This window comes from Pleuronectes platessa, chromosome 9, assembly GCF_947347685.1.
Source record: "Pleuronectes platessa chromosome 9, fPlePla1.1, whole genome shotgun sequence".
Taxonomy (NCBI): Eukaryota; Metazoa; Chordata; class Actinopteri; order Pleuronectiformes; family Pleuronectidae; genus Pleuronectes; species Pleuronectes platessa.
In genome coordinates, this window is record NC_070634.1 from 11042439 (window position 1) to 11064003 (window position 21565).

Here is a 21565-nt window from a genome sequence, read left to right on the forward strand (position 1 = left end):
TAAACAGCTTGTGCATAACAACAGCTCCTCGCTTTGTGCAACATACTCAAAATATGTTGAATCATGACAACACACCTCTGGATGTGACATATTTGCAACTCATCACACTCAAGTCAGATACTGCACAGGAGAGACCCGAGGTGACCCAACTTTCCTTATCATGTAACCATCAAGCCATGTATGTCAGTGCCCCTAGAGGAGTCATCCAACAATCAGGCTGGTGCCCTGAAAGAAAAAGGCAATGGTACTCTCTGGGGACCATGAATATGTGTATAAACCTTTGTTGCAAACAAATCCAATAGCAGATAAGATATTTCCTTGTGGAACAAAGTGGGACACTGACCAACCAACCAACAAGAGCATTAGAGAAGCACAAGATTGTGGCCAGGGGGGGAGGGGGCATCCCCTTTAAACCAAAATGATCAAAAAACATTCCCCTTCAATGACCTGTCAGATGTACTCCCTCTTTTTACTCCATAAATCATTTACCATGTTCAGCAGGGAAGGGTTCTACATAAACTTGGGTGCTTCCGCTTTCGCTGTCCGTGCTCTCACAACAAGTACTTACTGCAAGGGTGTCGCCCCTCACACCCCCACCCCCAATGAATCAGGTCCAAAAGTTACTCATCAGGAGATAAACCTCAGGGTAATATGCACGAGAGCTTTACATATGGACGCCAGGACGATCCACCCTGGTTGAAGAATAACAAATCACCTACTGAACACGGGCCATGCACCTCCTTGTACATACACTCCTGATCAAAATCTTAAGACCAGTTAAAAAATTGCATGAATTTGCATTTTGCACTGTTGGTTCTTAGGAAGGTTCTAAGTAGAGTTTCAAAATGCAAAAAGAAGAAATGGGAACAAGAGACCAAAAGTTGTGAGCAGGCAATTTATTGAAAACAACAATTTAACTCAAATAGGCTGTTCATCAGCTGATCAAAAGTTTAAGACCACAGCCTTTAAAAGCCAAAATCTGTGCAAAAATTTGGATTCCATGTAATTTCCTGTCAAGTAATCACACTGTGAAGATCTCTTGATGGCAAAGGCAAAAAAGCTCACCGTCTTTGAACGTGGTAGGATTGTTGAACTGCATAAACAAGACCTCTCACAACGTGCCATCGCTGCTGAGGTTGGACGCAGTGAGACAGTCATTTTGCATTTCTTAAAAGATCCTCAGGGTTCTGGAACAAAAAAATCAAGTGGTAGACCCAAAAAAATCTCACCGGCGCTGAGCCGGAGGATCCGAATGGCTGTCCGTCAAGACACTGGACGATCCTCGTCCCAAATTAAGGCCATTACTGGTGCTGACTGCAGCCCAATAACCATCAGACGGCATCTGCGAAGGAAGGGCACGTCTCCTTCAACGCCACAAAATTGCCCGTTTAGACTTTGTAAGGGAGCACCAAACATGGGACATTCAAAGGTGGAAGAAAGTTTTATTCTCTGACGAGAAAAAATGTAACCTTGATGGTCCTGATGGCTTCCAACGTTACTGGCATGACAAGGAGATGCCACCTGAGATCTTTTCTACGCGGCACAGTGGAGGGGGCGCCATCATGATCTGGGTGCTTTTTCCTTCAATGGAACAATGGAGCTCCAGGTTGTGCAGGGGCGTCAAACAGCAGCTGGCTATGTGGAGATGTTGCAGCGGGCATCCCTCATGACTGAGGGCCCTCGTCTGTGTGGTAACGACTGGGTTTTTCAGCAGGACAACGCTCCAATTCACAATGACGTCTGACCAAGACTTTTTTTCCAGGAGAATAACATCACTCTTTTGGACCATCCTGCATGTTCCCCTGATCTTAATCCAATTGAGAACATTTGGGGATGGATGGCAAGGGAAGTTTACAAAAATGGACTTCAGTTCCAGACAGTGGATGCCCTTCGTGAAGCCATCTTCACCACTTGGCGCAACATTCGCACTAGCCATTTGGAAACACTTGAAGTGATCAACAATAATGGGGGAGCTACTCATTACTGAGTCAGTTTTTGACACTTTTATTTCTGTTTTAGGAGGTTTTTTTTTATTTTTTTAGCTGTGGTCTTAAACTTTTGATCAGCTGATGAACAGCCTACTTCAGTTAAATTGTTGTTTTCAATAAATTGCCTGCTCACAACTTTTGGGCTCTTGTTCCCATTTCTTCTTTTTGCATTTTGAAACTCTACTTAGAACCTTCCTAAGATTCAACAGTGCAAAATGCAAATTCATGCAAATTTTTAACTGGTCTTAAGATTTTGATCAGGAGTGTATGTCGCAGCATGCAAACCATACGGACGACTATGTTAAAATACGGGTACACCTACCTTGGACTAGAACTTGATCTGAAAGTAAAAAATGCAAATGAAACTTTACTTTGGATTATATTTTGGATTTTGATGATATTTGACAGAGAGCAAACAAATAATCTGTGTTATTTATTTCCATTAGATTAAAAGCATCTATGTTGACGTTTGTCTGTGCCTCGAAGTCTGAAGCGGGGAAGTTATCTGGACTAAATAACTGTTGCAAATGCGCTTCCTGAGAGTAGAAGTCGGATAATTAATGCAAATGCAGGGATTCTAAAAACAGCAACTCCAGTGCAGGCCCATGCATAACAACAGGCTGAGACTACACACAGCGTCTTCTCTGAACTACATTACACACATCCACCCGTACCTGCTTTTTATCTGTGAGGCCATTTCGTTAAACGAACACGAGTAGGATGTGAGTATCGTGTCAAGGCACTTTGAACGTGTGTGTACTTTTAGAATGCATGTGCCTGTGTTTATACTTGTGCCACTGTGGGAGCATGAAGTGGACCCTAAACCGAAAAAGATGTGCTTTTCCGTTCCCTAATGGCTAATACGAACCAGACCTTACCTTGCACTGGATGCAGATACATATGTGTGAGTGTGTGTTTGCATGCACGCGGACATGTGCAAGCTTTTGTGCACACGGGTGTTTTTCCCTGTCTGGAAAGTCATGCTCCTCATTAGGACACAGAGGGTGGCAAAACATGTTGCAGTGATATAGTTGAGGCAGTACAGTGCAAACCATGTAACAGTCATACATAGTCACAGAAACCTTTAATAGTCCCGAATGGAGGCTACCTGCTGAACAACTAGTACAAATTTGAGAAAGTGGACATCTATCTTCATCTAGGGCATTTTCTCTGGATATGACTTATCTATTACTCCAGAAAATGTCCAGAAAATTTGGTGCGGACAATTTCAGAAGTTTGCCTTCAACATAAGAAGAATGTGGCAGTAGATTTCCAGGTCAGATGCGTTCATAACGACAGGGAAATGTTTTTGTTTAATGCACACATCGATAAAAACATATATTGTCACCAAAAACTCTTTCATCTCATTGATCTTCGTCTACATCTACTACGCGTCTGACACCTTTTGGTTTCATGTCATTAAATATCATCAGTCCTATATGGGCTCACTTTGACATTTCCCTGACATTTTATCAGGGTTCTGGCTGGAAAAGTTCCACAAAATGTCTGCCACTGACTCAAACGTTTGTGTTCTCACATACAGCCCCTCTGGAAAATGTCATGAAAAGGTTCTCGACTCCAATGCATGTCTGAAAGCAGCTATGATGATAACGTTGCACATCTCGTACAGTTTTGCACAGACGGATGCTGAATGTGAAATGCTAATGTGAAAATGCTGGTGCTCTCTCTGTGGCCCTTTCAATCTGTATGCACATAACTTTCACTACCAACTCTCTTTTTTAGTTTTTTGTCCACACCTTTCTACACCTCACCGTCTCTCTCCCTTCTGCTGTCTCCATTTCTCCCTCTCCTCCCCTGCGGTGGATAGGGTTGGGGTCAGGCCCCTTTGACCAGTGGAGCAAGTGACAGCTCTGACATGGCCCTGATTTCACTCTTGTGCCTTCTGTCACCTTCCCGTAAGCCCATCTCATTTTAATAATGTAGATATGGAGCAAGCTCAGACCACAGAATATATTCTGTGTCCTGGTGCTCACTCACCGGAACCTCACTGCACATCTGAGCCTCACATGCACACACTTACCCTTAGTACCACTCTCTAAAATAAAGGGACTGGCTCAGCGTGCTTCATAATCACAAAAATACAAATAAAAAACAATTAATTATTAATTTGGTGTTCATAAAAGGTTTAAACACTGACATGATTAATAAGAAGTCATACAACTGACAGGCTTCCCGCCCTCATATGTCGCTCACCTAGAAGATCTGAGTTGGTCAAATCATTTGCTTTAACAGATTCATTATCTACCTTAATCTCAGGAGTATGTTCCAAACTAGACACAGGTCCACTGTGTTTTAAATCGACTGCTGGTTTGGTTCAAATTTGACCGATGTGTAAAAAGTGGGTATGAACTCTTTTTACTGAGAGCCATGTGAAGGTGAATGCAGGAAACTCGAAACATGGTCTTTGTGTTCTCCTGATAACATTTCCACTGGTTGGTGGCTGAATCTGCTCTGGACAGCCATCCAAACCAGTCACAGATGCAATACGCCAGCTTACCGCAAATTTGTGGCACTGGGGAATGGCCGCAGCCTAATGTGGATCCCGCCGGCCCAGCCGCCCCTCCCAGGGTACCAAAGTGCAGGAAACTGCAGAAGCCGTGAGTCACAAAAGCTCTCAGTGGGCAGATCTGCTCGTAACTATCTGTGAAGCCTTTGATAGCTCGCCGTGCGCTTGTTACGGATGTGATGGATGATTTGGAGGCAGTTTGCCCTCCCCGTTCTAGCTCCTTGATTAAAGAAAAAGGCCTCTTGGTCTTGGGATTGCGGCCCCTCAGTGCCACAGAGGCGCAGACGAGCAAGCAGGCTCCACACTGCCTTTGTTAACCTTTTTCACCTCTGCTATCCCATAGCCCCCCTACAGCAGCCCTCCACCCCACCGCTCTCCTACTGCCTCAGAGCATGCTCTATACCTTTGATTCAGCATCCTGGAGGTCCTTAATGAACTGATAGATGTTCCATTTCATACAATCACAGCTCAGCATGTCCAGGGAAATCTGTGTTTAGAGGTAAAACTACCATTGAATGCATAATGACAGCAAATGCAGGTTACTGCTCGGTGGGGTTTGTGGTAGAAGACATTTCAGTGCTGCTCTTTGACCACTGACAGGGGGAGTTTTTTCTCTACTTCTTATTGTCTCTCCCGAAAAATTACTTTCTACTCCTATTAAGTCCCTGTTGGTGTCATTATCAAAGTTTAATTGGCTATATAAGCATTGTGTTTGAATCAGAATTGCTCAGACACACACACGCACACATAAAAACACACATGTGTATCCAGATGTGGATGGGGATTCTGGAGTATTGGGTCAGCCTGTCTGGGGATAAATCAGACAAACTAATCTGTCCTGTGAGGGGATGGAGGGTAATTGGTCACATTTGACCCCCGGCCTCGCCAACTGTGGGAACGCGGGCTTTATCTTCCAGCGGTAATTGGCTAATGAAACACTTCCGCAGCTCTTCTACTAGATTGCCATCCACCGGTTGGTATAGGGTGAGGCGTGTGAGTGTGTCTGTGTGGCCAAGAGTGTGTGTGTAGTCCAGAGAAAATGGCAGGATGCGGAACTCCCTGTGGCCATCTCCATGACTTTATCAGCAGCATCAAACTCATGAAGCCTGCAGCATAGCGATTCATTGACAGAACACATTCATGGCTGTGTGGTTGCCATTAATGTTTGAATTTGGTCTGAAGTAGAAATAGTTAATGCGATTCAAATAATCTTTGACCTGAGGCATGAGTCTTTTTGTGCGGCGCATGCTGTAGCCAGGACATGATGTGTTTGCAGCATTTTAGTCAAGCAATGGTGGAGAGGTGGTGCATTATAGTCTAACCCTTACATTTTAAAGGCTGTGTGATCATTTATCTGGTCGAAGTCATGCCCACATCAATCGAAATACAAGAAAAACCAGGGTGGGGAGAGTGAGGTCTGGGGGTGGGGGGGCACTAAGAAAAAAAGGCTAAAGTTACGTTGGTGAGACAATGTCTCTGAGGTCCCATCAAGTGAGCCATTCATAGATGCAGGTCTACCTGTTCGTGGAGCCAGGGAGACACTCCGATAGAGTGGGGCCCAGGGTGGCCTTGTCTTTTTGTCCCAAGCTGACCCCTGCTCTCCCGCCTGGCCTCTGCGCCCCTCACCTGGCCTGTCCCAGCGCACTGGTAACAGGATACCTGTAATTTGCTCTAATGGCCTTTGAAAGACCTGACTGGGCTAATCCCTGGAGTACTTCTCCCAGCAGCACCATATGAAAGGGTGGGGGTAACAGGGCCGAGTGCGAGTCCTGAAAGAGGACCAGCCTCTGGATTGTGTGTGAGAGAATTTCACCCTTTGCGGCCGGGGCTGGGGCCGAGGGAGTGTGGGAGTCAGCTTTCAGCAGATCACCACCATGTGGCTTGTTCACAGGCTCCAAAAAACAGGGCCTGGGCTTGTAGAGACGTAGATTGTCTCTGCCTTACACCTCCCTTAGTGGCTCAGCCTGGCAGGCAAGGGGAACGGCCAGAAAACCAGCGTGCGCACAAGTATGGAGTGCACTTCAAATTGTTTCCAGACTCTTTTTTGTAATTTGTGCTAAGGTACTGTAGTTATTCATGTTTTACCCATTCAATAATAAAGAGATTGATATCCCCGATACTGAAGAGGGAATGGTTTGACCTGAGGTTTGACGCCAAAGCAAAGAAGTCTATGACTTTGTTCAAGGAGACGAATGAGTCATGGAGATGGAGGCGAGAACATTATACAGCAGGTGATATTGCACTGTGATATAATGCAGGATATTCTATCTTACAGTGATCTGCGTAAAGCATTGGTGAATGCCATACAATTTCTTAAATCACTGTAAGGAAGTTGTTTGTCTTGCAGAAGGGCTTGTGGCCATAACTGATGATAATAATTAATATTACTACTACTCAATAATAAAAAAAATTGATATAACAAAACCATTGCTGTACAAAAGGCCCTCATCATTGGCTATAGAGTGATATATTCAAAAAAGACAGAAACAAAACAATCTTATCAGTCTCATCTTCACTGTCATCCCTCCAGAGATTCCGATGGAATGTGGGAACAGCAAGTGATATGTGGGCAGGGAAGACCTGCCCTCTGCCAGTCTTTTCTCTCCTTTCTTCTTGTGCTTTATATCCATCCTCCCTGTTTTTTTGACAGGGTGGGCCACCTACGAGAAAATGTACACACACGCACACACACACACACGCAGACCAGTTTTTCATGTGTCCTACTTCCTCAGGTATAGAGGACATTGTGTACAGTCACATTTAAATGACAGCACACAGAGCGATTTGGAAAGTGACAGCATGTTTAGATCTGTGAAAAGTTCAAGAGCACTAGAAAGAAAAAAGGGCAAAAATAATCCTGTTTCTTATTTCCTTTGCTGTGACTTAAATTAAGTGCTTTTTAAATTGTGTTTGATCAAAGCCAGCACAAGTCGAGCTGAAGGATTCCTAACTGTCCAGGAATTCAGAGCTAAATTGGGCAAGAGAAACACTGTTCAGGCTTCCAGACAGTCTGAGCTCATTTGACAAACACTGAGGCTCATTACTAAGCCTACATCCATATCACCATGTTTTCTATTGAAATCACATCAACTCTCCTACAGATACGCCTGCCGTCCACACTAGTCTGTAGATTTAGAGATGCAAAAATTGAGAAGTTTGGAAACGCTGTTTCAATTAAAAAACTTCAGGGATGCTTTTTAGACTGGATGGGCAGAGACTGAGACTTGTGGAAATTATGACAGACACTTACAACTGCGTGCTAATTGGGTCTCCGATATTATTGTAAAACGCGCCCTGTTGCCCTTACTAAGAGCTATTGTGCAGTTTAATTCAGTAATTTAAAATGATACAACTGCGCACATGTGTAGGTGATGAGCTGAGAACAGTAGGCTGTGAGCTTGATGTGTGTGTGTGTTTGTGTGTGTGTGTGTGTGTTCAGTTCAGCTCTCCTGGGCTTGAAGCAGACACATCTCATAGCTGCTAGAGGATGAATAAATCATCTGAGTCCAGTGAAAATTAATAGCTATGATGCATGTCCAGAGACCGGGTGCAGACAGGCTAGAAGGGAGGGAGTGATGGAGTGACCCAGGGATAGAGCCAGACTAAAACAGAGAAAAAGTGAGGTACAGAGGGGCAGTGAAAAGCAGGATAGCAGATGGGAGACAGGGTGAAAGACAGGTACACTTTGTGTAGGAATTGAGGGAGGCGCTGCCTATAGACCGACAGCTGCTCTGCACACGTACACACGCACTCACTCGCTCACACACACACACACACACAGTAGCCTTATTGCAACCCCTTTTAAAGACATTGTAAATTTTGTAGCTGTCCAGAAACCAATGAGGTCATCACAATGTGTATTTTGAGGCTGATCACACCTATTCAAACAAAAATGAATGTCATTATTTCACCAGCATGCATGTGAATCAAACACTGTGGACAGTGACTTAATGTGTTATATACAAACCCTCCCATCAGCTTTAACTAAAATAATAAAGCCTTACGTTTTTACCTTAGAGTGAAGCTTCCCCTGACGTCAACTAAAATATTAGAAATTGACCTTAAACCTCCTAAAAGCTGCTCAAAAGCAAAACTAGGCTGGAGTTTTAATAAAATATAGTCAGCAGCTTTCTTGCCTCCCAACACAGATAATGGTCATGACAAGGTGTTGATGTAGCTGCATAATAAACCTGCAATGTGAGATGAACATAAAGTTATGCAACTACTTATAAATGGGCTCATCCTTGCGCAAGTAATTCAATCAAAGAAGACCTAAATTATTATGTCCCTTCAAGACATAGGGCAGAAAATCTTTGTGGCACTCCAATCAGTCCTGTTTTAGCTTATAGAGGCAGATGTTAGACACCTGTTCAGGCATCGCTCATGTGTGACCAAAAATGCTTCATGCTCAGAAGTTTCTGCCTGTAGAGAACTGCAGACGATTGAACGGGTCATATGTGTTTATAATAACATTAAAATGTCCAGAACATCATAAACTACATGTTTGTGAACAGCACATCAACACAGGCATCTGCCCTGGTCATCAAAACCTTGTTGTTTTTCCAAACTCACATTTTCATTGGCATCTTCCGCATCGGCTTACTCAGACATTTTTAGGACATTTTACTCGGGGGCTGCCAGGAAATGCTCTAGAAATTGTCAAGAGGAACTGACTTGGACTTCTCACGTGAGTTCAGTGCATGTCTGGAAGCAGCTCTAGTGTTTCGTAATGTTTTGGATTTAGCAACATCACAGCTGGAGGGATTTTTCACTGAACTTGAACGAACCTGTAAACAACTCAGTGATCAAACATGACAGTTGCCTGGCCAGTCATGTTTATCTTAGTCCTTTGATAAGCCATTGATCAAATATATAGTTTGTGGTGTTGTTACTGGTAGTAAACATATGTCAATAAGTTATAACTTGAAAAAGCTGAGTACTCTTAGATGTACATTGGGCGTTGTTCAAATCTCTACTGTGTTGTCATTTTTGGGACAAAAGAAGAAGAATTACTGTAAACTTAAGCAGATTTTTTGGGTCACTTAAGACAGAAAACACACGATGCCAAAACTGCATTGACATATCATCATCTTTTAAGTTGATATAGACAACTTGTTAGAAAATAGTTGGGTATTACTTATTCCACACTTTCAATTAAAAAACATTCCACTTAGCAAATGTTGGTTCAATATTCTCTCTGTCTTATAGCTCTGTAATTGGTCTTTTCCAACCACAAATATCTGACTCGATAGCTGCTAAAAGCTCCACTATGTTCACCAGCTTGTGGCTAACTATTTCTGCACAGTACAGTGGGGGGTTCAACATAATAAACATTGGTTTCAAATACTAGTTTGCATCAGGAGAAAGCATTCAGCTAACTGGGTTGACAATCTGGTAAGTACTCAACTCAAATGTGAAAGGCTGGCAGCTGTATGTGGCGGAAGACGTAATATAATCCCGTGCACCCACTACATGCTGGGAGAGGAGCCACACACAAGTCAAAGTGTGATATGTATCTGGAAAATAAAAGAGGAATATATAGTAAACTTAACTTCACTGTGAGCACATCTACGAATTTGTAATAATTTACAGTAGAAAAAGAAATCAGGTTATTTAATAGTTTCACAATTAAAATGTGTACAACCCTCTCAGTATTGAAAGTAACCAATTCTACAATAACTGCCACTGAGGGCTCAGCACATTTCAGTCCGTTTCAGAGGAAGGTCAGATAGACAAAGTCATCTGGACGATATGCTTCTTCAAGGGGGCATATTTAGCACTGCACTCATAGGGATGGGTGTTTTTTTTAATGTTTTTTTGCTTCCATCGTAAATCCCCTGGTTAAAGCCATAGTCTGTGCTTGTCCTATCTGTGTGTGCCCGACCGGCATCTGTACCAGTACAAAAAGACTCAAGATAGCTTGGAATAATATAAAGAAAGTTTAGGACCAAACATATATGTTAAAGATATATGTTATCAGTGGATGTAGATCATTAATGATTTTTTTGCATGTCAAAGCAGATACTGCTTGACTAAATTTATGTCACATGGAACCTTCATGACAATGTGAATGTGGAAAGTAACTAAGTAAAAGTAACATATGGAGCGACCTGAATGTATGTACATGTTGTTGTAGCTCAAGTGCACATGCCTGCATTAAAAGATGTAATTTACCTTCTGCAATTTAAAAGGGAGAGAAGCTAACATAACTATTCTGCTGCTAACAATTTAAGTCCAGCACACCATGCTATTTGTAAATTATTTCTTTCCTTCTCAGCAGCAATTTCATATTCCACAGCAAATGGAAGATCAGCTTTTATATCAGCCAATGAGATCATCACTGACAGATAAGATAAGATAAGATAAGATACATTTATTGATCCCAAACACACAACAGTCACACTACATGCAGATGAGGGAAATTTGTCCTCTGCTTTTGACCCATCTGGTGAACATCGCAGGACACCGAGAGCAGTGGGCAGCCATGCACGGCGCCCAGGGACCTAGTATCATGTGCCACAAATCGGAAATACTAGGATCCTGCTATATGAGCCTCCTGAGCAAACATTAATCCATCCGTCACATACAAAATGAGATGAAGCGTTGGGATTTTTTTTTCAACAAAGAATGAGGTCAACGTTTAGTCAAATTTGATTCACTGAAAGAGTCTCAGTTGAAAATCATTTGGGAAAGGGAGTGCCCTTTTTAAACAAGAGTACTACAAGAGCAGTGGTTGCTTTATGCTTCCTGTGTGTCCTCAGAGCCACTGACACAGAAGCAGTGATTCTTGCTCACACACCTCTTCTGCCTTTGATTAGACATCACAAGCTGACAAGCGGACAAGTTCACAGTTTGTTGTCGGGACATAAACAATGGCCTCTCCCTCAAATCAAGGTCATGGTAACATTTTATGGGCAGTCAAAGAGTCATTGCTTGAATTTCATCATTGCTTGTACAAACATTGCTTAAATCTCTTTGGGTGCAAGTATTTCAAACCACAGGTACATCCACTTTTAAATCCAACTGAAAAATCAAACGACAACTGATATCTGGTCCAAATTCATTCATAATTAATACATTTGTTGTGAGTGTTTTGGATACGTTCCGTCCTCACTATGCTTCAAGCTGACTAGAGGTGATACAACATGTTGTTGGCCTTCTTGTTATATTCAAAGGTGGTCTGAAATATTACAATATCAGCTTTCTCCTGTCTGCACCTCACTGACTCCCAGGTCTTACTCTAAGTTTAGAAAATGGTGGTCTGGGTTAAAAAAAATAATATCCTTAGGTTAGAAGACCTTCATCATCATTGTTTCAACAATTAAACACATAGAGAAGGTTGAAGACATGTCATGAAGAAACGTCAATGACTGTCGATTTCAAAGGGACTTCCTCCCTGTTTTCTTGTGAGAGAAAGTCCTGGGTTTTGCTGATCAATCAATCCACCAAAACTTCCTGGGAAATTAAAGATATTTGTATTAATTGTTAGGGCTACTAGATGCCATCTAACAATTTAATGTAATTCTGGGTGATAGTAAGTTACTTATGGTTAGGGCTTTGCCAATTTCTGTATTAAATAGATGTTATCGTTCGAGAAGTCTTATAGTTGATGGAGGAATAGCCACAAGTCTGCTGAAAGGTTTCAGACGCTGTTAGATGACTCATCCAGAACTTTGCTTGAAGCACATTCAGGCTTTTAGTCGGACGCGGAGGCAGTGATGAGGATGCTCGATGAAACTGTACAAGCAACTGTTTTATTCAATTGCAAGTTGTGTTTAAAGCCATTTTTAAATTAATGACAGGTTAGCCTGCTTCCACTGCATCAACATGCAAATCCACCAACTGGAAGAAATCTGTGAGAGTATCGTCCATTCTATTGATTTGATGAAGAGTATAAAATGTTTTTCTTGTAAATATACATATCTTACAAAGCAATGGTCATCGGCCAGTAGCTTTGCAAAGTTGCTTAAATATGCAGGGATATTTTTATTTTATGGTAAAAAAAAAAAAATTGTACGCAGGTTACATTTCCCTCTGGAAATAATTGAAGAAAACCTCCCTTCTAAGGAAGTTCCTGCTAATGATTGGTTGGTATTTTACTGTACGTTCAAGGGTTAAAAAGTTTCCATATCACACGACCTGTGAAGGCCTCCACTAGAGCCTGCTCTCATGGTAATCTCTCAAGGTGTTTAAAGCAAACGTGAGTGATGCAGCCTTTGTCCATGCTGATACACACAGGCGGCTGCTTCGCCCAGTACTAGACCCTTCGAGGGGGTCATGGCAGATCAAAGGTGCTGGTCACAGCCATTAGGCCCGGCCGCCCAGACCCAACATGAAAAGCTTGTATTTTGAAAAGGAGGGCAGAAGGAAAAAAACAACAGGGCCCTCTTCATTTAAACTGCAAGCAAACTGTGAAATAATTGAAAAGGTATGTCAATCAAGAGCAGGAGCACAGCGGGAACTCCGAGATTCCCAGGCTCCGCTCTAGTCGAGCACTGAGCCATGGAGGGCTGCTCAAGGGGGCAACCCAAGAAATTAAAGACCTGGGAAAAGGAACAAAAAGAAGACAGGAGGAAAGGAGCAGAAAAATCTCTTTTTCTCACTCCCTTTGCTCAGTCTTTCACCCTTTTCTGCTTTAAATCTGTGATGGAAGGAACCATTTTGCCACACTTTGGGGAGCCCTATTGAAAATGCATAGTCATTAATAAGATCTTGTCTAGCTCTTCACCTCTCAGGTGAGTAACAAAGACTTATTGGGGGGGGGGGGGGGGGGGGGGGCAGCCTTCCCACCACCACCCCATCCCCCCATCTTATACCCAGCACCTTCACCATGTACTGGCTCCCTCCTCCTCCTCCCCCATACCAAGTCTGATAAAAGGGAACCCCGTGAGAGTGTCTCTTTCTGTCTTTTCTGCCTTTTTTTTCGAGGTCAGAAAAGGCCTGAATGATCTGACGATGGGCTAACGTCCAAAAAATGGGGGACGGAAAGAAAAGAAAGAGTAAAAAAAAGACTGGGCAAAAGACTTTTTCTATGCTTTAAAAATCCCATAGAGAAGAAATAAATAGCAAGTCCACAGTTGACTAGACATGTATAGTGCGGGATTTGCTTGTAATGGCAGCTTGAGCTTATTGACAGTCGCAGCCAAAACATGTCAAAGGTTAAGAGATCTGGCGAATTGCGAGTAGGAAGCCAAAAGCACCTTTTTCATGAGCTCAATAGGGCCATCAGTTGATACTTGCTCTGCAGAATGCGGTGAAGAGGTGACCTCTAGTTCTCAATGCGACTTAAGAACAAAGAGGCAATTTGTCTCCATTGCTTCTCGCTTCTCTACTAAATCATTATATTGTTGAAAAGGTTTGAAAAGTTTTTCTAAGAGAAAATCATTTAAACTTTTCTTAGTCTCACTTAATGTTTTTGTAAATACAGTCAGCTTTTCAACAAAAATATATTTTATTTCATATTCCTGCCTGTCTACATAGATTCATTTCCTAACAATAAATCATTCGATCATTTACAGATCATATGTCAAAAAAGAGCTTAATAAAGGCTGGAGTATTTCCAGGGAGCATAGTTAAAATATTTTAAATACACATTCAGAGACACAGGGCTATTTGTCGATGTAAACCAAAATTTGTTTTAAAGGAACTAAAAGGACACGATTTACCAATTCTTAAACTTTAAATAGTGAGATTTTTCTTTAAATCATCCATATACCTGGACATCTTTTAAAAAACTTATGTTAAATGTTGTAAAATGTTCCATGACACCATATCAATTCTAAATTCCATTTCTTCAAGTCTGGAGGCCAAACTCAATATAGGCCTTCCTTCCACTATAGTGACCTTTGTATTTTAGCAGTTAGGAAAACCCTCTAATAGCTTTCAGTGCCTCACTCTGATTTCTCAGGCTTCGAACACAATGGAGTGACTTTTCAAAGGGGGACTGTGAGTTATATGGATCTAACTGGTCTTTATAGATGTGTGGCCAAGCGTCCAGAGCCCAAGTGATTTCTGTAGACAACGTGAAATCCCCAGTTTATATCCTCAGATCTTTGTGTCTGCTGGCTGGGCCACCGCCACGTGTGAATGCAGTGACATGTAGGGTAGTCCTGAAGAGAGGACGGACAATATTTAATGTGCCATAAGGAAGACGTGGGGAGTTCTGTTGAAGTGCTTCAGAAAATGATTACCAACAAACCTGAAAACCTGTCGCAGATACAGATATTGCACAAAAGATGCTTCTAATTTCCCCTCCAAAAAGTTAACAACTCCGAGTTTTGGATTGGGTTGGTACTTGTAATGTCTCAGATGTGAAAAACTGTTGCTTCAAACACACCTACTGTGCCTGGAACTCAAACCAGCAAAAAAAAAAAAAGTGGAGGCAATTACTGCTGGCACCACTTTCAGGCACCAGCGGTTTTCATAGGCCTGGACTAATCCCCCATAAATCCTTGCAGCGCTCCAATCACCAGCCGGGCCTCAGCTAATTGCTTATGAGTCCCTTGCACGCTCCAGGTGCCACCATAGCACACCCGGTGTTTGTAAACACAGCTCGTAAAGAGGAGACTGCCATCAAAGTGTTAATGTTTCCTCGGAGGATCAGAGGCAACGTAGGAATGATGGGGGTGCAGCTGGGCTAGATACCTAGATGGACTCAGCCATTCCCCCCCCCGTCCCTGCAGCTGTGGTGAGCTGAGAGAGGGCTTCATTTACACGCTCCTGTCAGAGAAGAAAGACACTCAACAGGAGTTTGTGTTTGTTTACCTTTGCTGTCTTTTTACCCTTTGTACCTCTTTGTGTCCGGGACTAAAGTAGATGACCTCACTTGGTAAGCACGACCAGTGGTGTTCTGAAAAAAAGAAGAAAAAAAAAGTTGGAGATAGTTGCTTGTTTAAAGTGATGGGAGAAGCAGATGTGTGTTTTTATGTTTCTGGTGCTCTTTGAGACCGACAACAGAAGGATGATGGTATTAGCACCCATCCAGTACTGAGGCTACACACACGCTATACGACATTTCAGTTTTTATACACATTTCTTGGCCAGGTTTACACATTCAGTCCACACTGCTCCAGAGATTTTGAGAGCCTGAAACAGGGTTTGCAAATGCTGTTGGCCCTGTTTTTGTTGGAAAGTTCCTGCAACGTTTTAGTATGGACAGGCTAAATCTGACATTTGTAAAGTATGACATTTGCTTCCTTGTTGGATCTTATCAGTCATGGCTCAACTACTAGCAATGAAGGCAAAACGTTCCTTACACTTACTTACAAACAATTACACACATTGTTTGTCCAAGAATAGAAAACCCTGCTCTTATCACTATTATTGTATATTTTTTGTAGTAAAGTATTCCCTACAAAACCAGCCAAAAACGTCCTGTGGCCAGAGTTTGTTTTAGTTTAAATTGAACGTAGTAGTATGGATATAGCCTTTGTGCCCCATAAGATTATTTATTATGTTGGTGTCATCCGTACCAAAGTTATTCTCCAAGCATGACCGGTCTTTGTTATTGTAACCATGGCGACAAAGGCCATCTAGCCTTACTGAAGTCCTTGTTGTAACCCAAACTTGCACTCAAGTTGTCAGTCATAGGATTTATTCAACAGAGAGTGGTAACCTAGATCAACCAAGTTTTGGTTGTTTGTCAGTAGGACTGGCATAATTAATGTAAAGGTTTTCCATGAAACTTGGAAGGATGAGATATTGACCAAGAAAGAGTCCATTACATTTTTTTCACTCCTAATATTGTGAAAAAGGCCGTTTTTGAACACTTTTACCAATTTCTCACAGATTAATGCATCGACTTTGATGAAAACAATCAGGCATATAAAGGGGACGTATATATATGAGTGTGTTCAATTTTGATGCGGCTTTGATGAATTTTAAGGTGCTTGGTGTGTGCATTTATTTTTCATTGGTGAATGGATTTAATCAGTAAGACTATTCATGGAACTCAGTCACCCCTGTACAAGATCTGTGTTTGTACCAAAGCAGCCGGGGGTTAGTCAGTTGGGTCCAGCTTTTATCACTCCTTCATTTCCTTAAAGCTTTGGGTCAATATGCCCTCCAGCCCCGTGATCTGATGCTGCATTTACAGCATCTTTGCAGATCCAACAATCCGTCTTCACAAATCTCCAGCGGTACCAAGCCTTTGAGGAGCAGCATAACATGTTTTATCAGCAGAGATGTGGTTTTCAGGGGTGTAAAAAGAAGATTAAGTGCTCTGCTATCAGATAGCGGGCCACATAAGGGTGCTTTTGAAGGTGTAAGTGGGCAAATCAAGACAGAAAAAAAAAAAAACATCACGAAGAGCTTCATCTCTAGCAATTAGTTTCTATTCAGGAGCCTGCGAAAAGCCCTCAGGTCATCTCCAAAACATCTCCCTGTCGTAGCCATGACAATGGGTGTGTGCCTTTATTTTTGAATGCAGACAGAAACCAGATCAAGAGAGAGCCACATGGGACTTGTTTGCAATCAGTGCCCACAGGAAACAATTAGCCCATCAGCTTGCCAGCTTTTTCATGGGGTGAAGTGAGTGAGAGAGGCCGTTTAAGTGGCCAGCAGACACAGGCGTTGTGCGCCCCAGTAAACAAAACTGGGTATCATCACGATGGAGTGTCACATCTGGAGTCAGGGGGCTTTTATGAATGCATGTAGCAGGGCAGACTGACACTGTGCAGGCTCAGACACTGCGCATGTCTGCCACAGAAGTGTGTGGTACATATTCTATTGTATCGTTCAGGACATTGGGGTACATTTGCAACACTATGCAATGACACTAAACTAAATAATTATAACTTTTTGGCTTTTCCAGTATAGCCAGACTTACACCTGTTGACCAAAATGCTCAGTTAATCTAAAAAAAAGTCATCGTCTGTTTTTCTTGTCTTGGGATCTCTCTCCCCAGAGCATATGGTGGTATTGTAATCACTAATGATAGAGTGGCTTTTGATGGGGAACTCCCAGAGCTTGATGTTTCTAACCAGAGTCTTGTTCTCTTTTATTTTCCAGGCCTGATGGAAATCCGATCTGTCAGTGTGGGAGTTGTTGCCATCAAATCTGTCAGCACCGGGCTGTACTTAGCTATGTCCAAGAAAGGCACGCTCTTCGGATCGGTGAGTATACAACCTGGCAACATTGTTTCTGGAGGTCAAGATGGAATGGCTGGGAAGGGGAGGAGGGGGATGGAGGTATATACGAATAGGGGTCCTAAATGAGTGCCTATCCAAACATGTTTGATTCTGCTGAAGTGAAATCTCGGGAATCTTTTGCTGGAACGTCAAGAGAAGGTTCAGAGTTACCATCAATCATGGCTGTACACCTGGGCCCTGGTTGATGATACCTGCACTTTGAGTATGCTTGTTCCACTGTCAAAATAGATATAACAGAAAAAAGAAACCCAACCAGCAATGACAAAGAGCCAGCTGGGCTCTTTTCAAGCTCTGCGTGTCATCTGCCAATTGTTGCTTTGCACAGCAAGCTTTCAAAAGTAATCACCTCTCTTTGTGGGTGAGTAAAAAGTGTGGTGTCTAGCTCATGCATTTAGATCTTAGCAATCAGGGACAAACAATCAGTCAGACAGCAGTGATAAGACAAGTGTGTCCGACAAGCTAACACAGAAGATATGACAGAAATAGACCTTAAGATCTGGGCCTTCACTTAACTCTGCATTGTCCCATCATATCAAGAGGGCAGGTGATTCATGCTAAGCTCACACTGTCCTGATGCTATCGCAGAGAGGCTCTCATTATGACAGCGTGATAACGATCTGCAAAAGGGAATGCAGCACTATCTCTTGTGGTTATATTTTGCTACACCTAAGAACTTAAAGGGTTAGTTCACCAAACCTTAGTCACGCATATTGCCCCCAACAATTTTATTTTTCCATTTATTCCAATTTTTTTAAGTTTTAGGATATCGGATTTCCTCGGCCGATCCAACACAATAAAGTGTGTGTATAACAATAAAAACATCCCAGTTACTGAAGTAACTCAGTCTCAGTCTGTTGTCAGTTTTTATGAGTGGGACACAGTATCAATTTAACTGGAAGGTCTGTGGATTATCCTGAGTAAACGAAATATTTCTTGAAAGGCATTTCTTTCACTGTCTTTTTTAATGCTTTGTGCAGTATTATGTGGATGAGGAAGATGTTTCAGAGACTGTCTCAAAATGTCACATCTACTGTATCTGTGCTGCATTTAGGAAAACCAACTCATAAATTCTAGACTGAACATTTCCATTGCGGACTAAGAAAAATTTACGTAAACTAAATAATTTGTCATGGAAAATCTCACCTTAGCTGCAAACACCTGCAAAATATATCGCACTGTAACAATATACATGGGAACTAGCCCCTTATAGCACGTCAGCTGGTAAAGACTCATCTGTTATAACCTCCTCAATATCTCATGTCTATCACCCTCTGATCACAGGTGAAGTACAACCCGAGCTGCAAGTTCAAGGAGCGCATTGAGGAGAACGGCTACAACACGTACGCCTCCCTGCGTTGGAAACACGGCGGCCGGCAGATGTTTGTTTCACTTAACGGGCGTGGGAAGCCGAGGCGAGGTCACAAGGCTCGACGAAGGCACCCATCCACCCATTTCCTGCCCATGCTCCCATCCTAGCTTCGCAAGTCTGAACTCTGAGCGGCAACTGGCTGGCTCGCCTGCCGCCCCACACTAGTGTTGATCTAGCTGTGATCTTTATTTTTATTACTCCATCCTCCTGTCAAATACATGTACATTTGTTGAGGTCTGTAACATTTGTAGACTTAGATATGTACTTTTAAGTTATTTTCTTCATTTTCTAATGATGTTCAGCAACACAGGCCAATACCGTAGAATAATTCCTTCTTCAAGAATCTGTCTGGTTACAGTTTATGTCTGTGGGTCTGGAGTGGATGTGAAGTGGTGTTAGGGTGAATTAAAGAGACTGTAAGAGCACCGAAAAGGGATGGCAGGGTTTAGAAACAAAACTCTTTTTTACCCCATTTCAGATGTTCAACTGAATAAGAAGGGAAATCATGTTATACTTATCAATCTGAAATGGAAGTAACATTATGAAACAAAACATACTTTGAGATATGTAGCTACAAATCGGGGACTTATAGTTCCTTAAAGCTCAAGAACGGATGGGCCAAATGCTTTGGTATAACAAAAATCTAAAAATATTTGTACATCTACCATTGAGACACTGGGGTCATATCCTTGGTGTTTTGGGGGATAAAGCAATGTGGGGGTGGAGGGAGGGTCAAACTCTACAATTAAAAACTAACATATTGTGGCTATTTCTAAACTTAAAGGTGTCTTATGTAAGTTTTCACTTTAGCCGAGCATGTTTTTTTGCCAGGTACGAGTGGTGGTGATCGTCGCTAACCAACACCTTCAGCCATAATTGTGTTTACAATCTATAGAGCATAATCGTCTTCACTTTCTGCTGCTAGGAACTGTTTCATTGGCTTTGAATCAGCAATCAATGCTAACATTGGCTTTGTAACAATAGCAAAAACTTACATATAGCTCCTTTAATATTGTATAATTATACTTTAAAAATAAATATGTGGATTTATCATGTTGAACATATTTCTCATCTCAAGCACATGGTCATCATCATCTCACATAGGAAAATCCGCTATTGATTGATTTCCATGTATGTCCCATGTGAAATGTTTGATATTAATCATATGTAACCGTGTCCGCATCGTTTCTCAAATCCTGGCTGTGGCCCTTCTACAAATCTATGAGATCACTGTTGCTTGGGATATAATGATGCTAGAGGATAAGATGAGATGAAAAAAATACATACACCAGTGACGAGAACACAGCAAAGTCAAAACTAACTACTGGGATGTTTGTTTCTGTCAGAATGCCAATAGGTTAGAAATCAGTTTCTCCACTTCTGGGTCTGAGATAATTAATATACGTTTTGAGACATTTAATGCATTACAAAGAATGTAGGTACATGAGAGATCACAACATCATTCATTTCAGTTGTAGATGGTTATTACGTCTGTCTTTCTAACATTTTCTCAACAACAACCCTGTTGCTAATAGAGCATTTAATATATTTAAAACATTGTGTACTCTTTAACTGTTTAAGGTTAATGTTTATTGTTGACTTTTTGTGTTGGATTGTAGTCCTACTGTTATAAAATAAGGGGAAAATGTATTGTATTCAAGCCCATTTTCCATTCATTTTGTATGGTAATTTTACTGTATATTTTGTGATTCATTTATCATAAACTGTTTTCTGGTTGTAGGCCAGTACTGGCAGGTTGTATATAAGGCCAAAATCCTCAGAACAAACCAATCTTTATTTCAGCAAAGTAAAATCATTTGAGTGCCTTGGTCCATGCTGAGTTTGGTAAACTTCAATAAAAAATGTAACTGAATCATGACTCATGGCTCTATTGCTTGAGGGTTAGGGTTTTTAACCATCTTTACATAATTTTGAAGTGCTAAAATTGGATTTAAATCTTCTCATACGCCTGACACTGATCGTTAAGTGTTGGTAACGTCTCCATCAGAGCTCTCGGACATAATCCCCCCTCCTCATCATAATCATGACAAAACTCACAGAGGGAGAGCCGTTGATGTGGAGGACCTCCCTGTGTCTGATGAAAGGTCTGTGGTTATGAACTATGCAACCGAGCATCGAGATCATTTACACACAGATGAGCCCTCCAGTGGCACAGGAGGCCACTCAGCCCTTTCAGTGAACAGAAAGGAGAGTCGGGGATGAATAGTCGCTGTTAGGGGTGAATAAAGGCCAACCTTTCAGTCTGACATAATGTGAGATTACTGTGACGGGGTACATGTCTGGTCAGAATGGCGTGAAGTCACACTGTAGTTCATCTCAAAAAGTCTGGGTGCGGCACACAAATATGGTAATGTGGGTCTGGTGTATACTGTTGCCATGCAAATTTCATTGTCCTCAACTTTGAATCCTTGAGGCGCTGTTGTGTTGTAAATGTCCTACCATTCTATTTTAACTGTGGTATCAAGTAATTTAAGGGAAAAGTTTGATATTTTTGGAAATGCACTTCTTTCCC

The 21565-nt window shown here is 41.9% G+C and overlaps 1 protein-coding gene across 1 annotated transcript in view; it reads left to right on the forward strand.

The window, feature by feature from the left end:
* fgf22 (fibroblast growth factor 22) overlaps positions 1-20905 on the forward strand; it is a 28253-nt gene extending 7348 nt beyond the window's left edge. Inside the window, exons 2-3 of the mRNA XM_053429719.1 lie at positions 17524-17627; positions 18945-20905. Of these exons, the coding sequence (XP_053285694.1) occupies positions 17524-17627; positions 18945-19139 (299 nt within the window). The 3' untranslated portion in view covers positions 19140-20905. The remainder of the gene's footprint in view (positions 1-17523; positions 17628-18944) is intronic.
* The last annotated feature ends 660 nt before the right edge of the window (positions 20906-21565 follow it).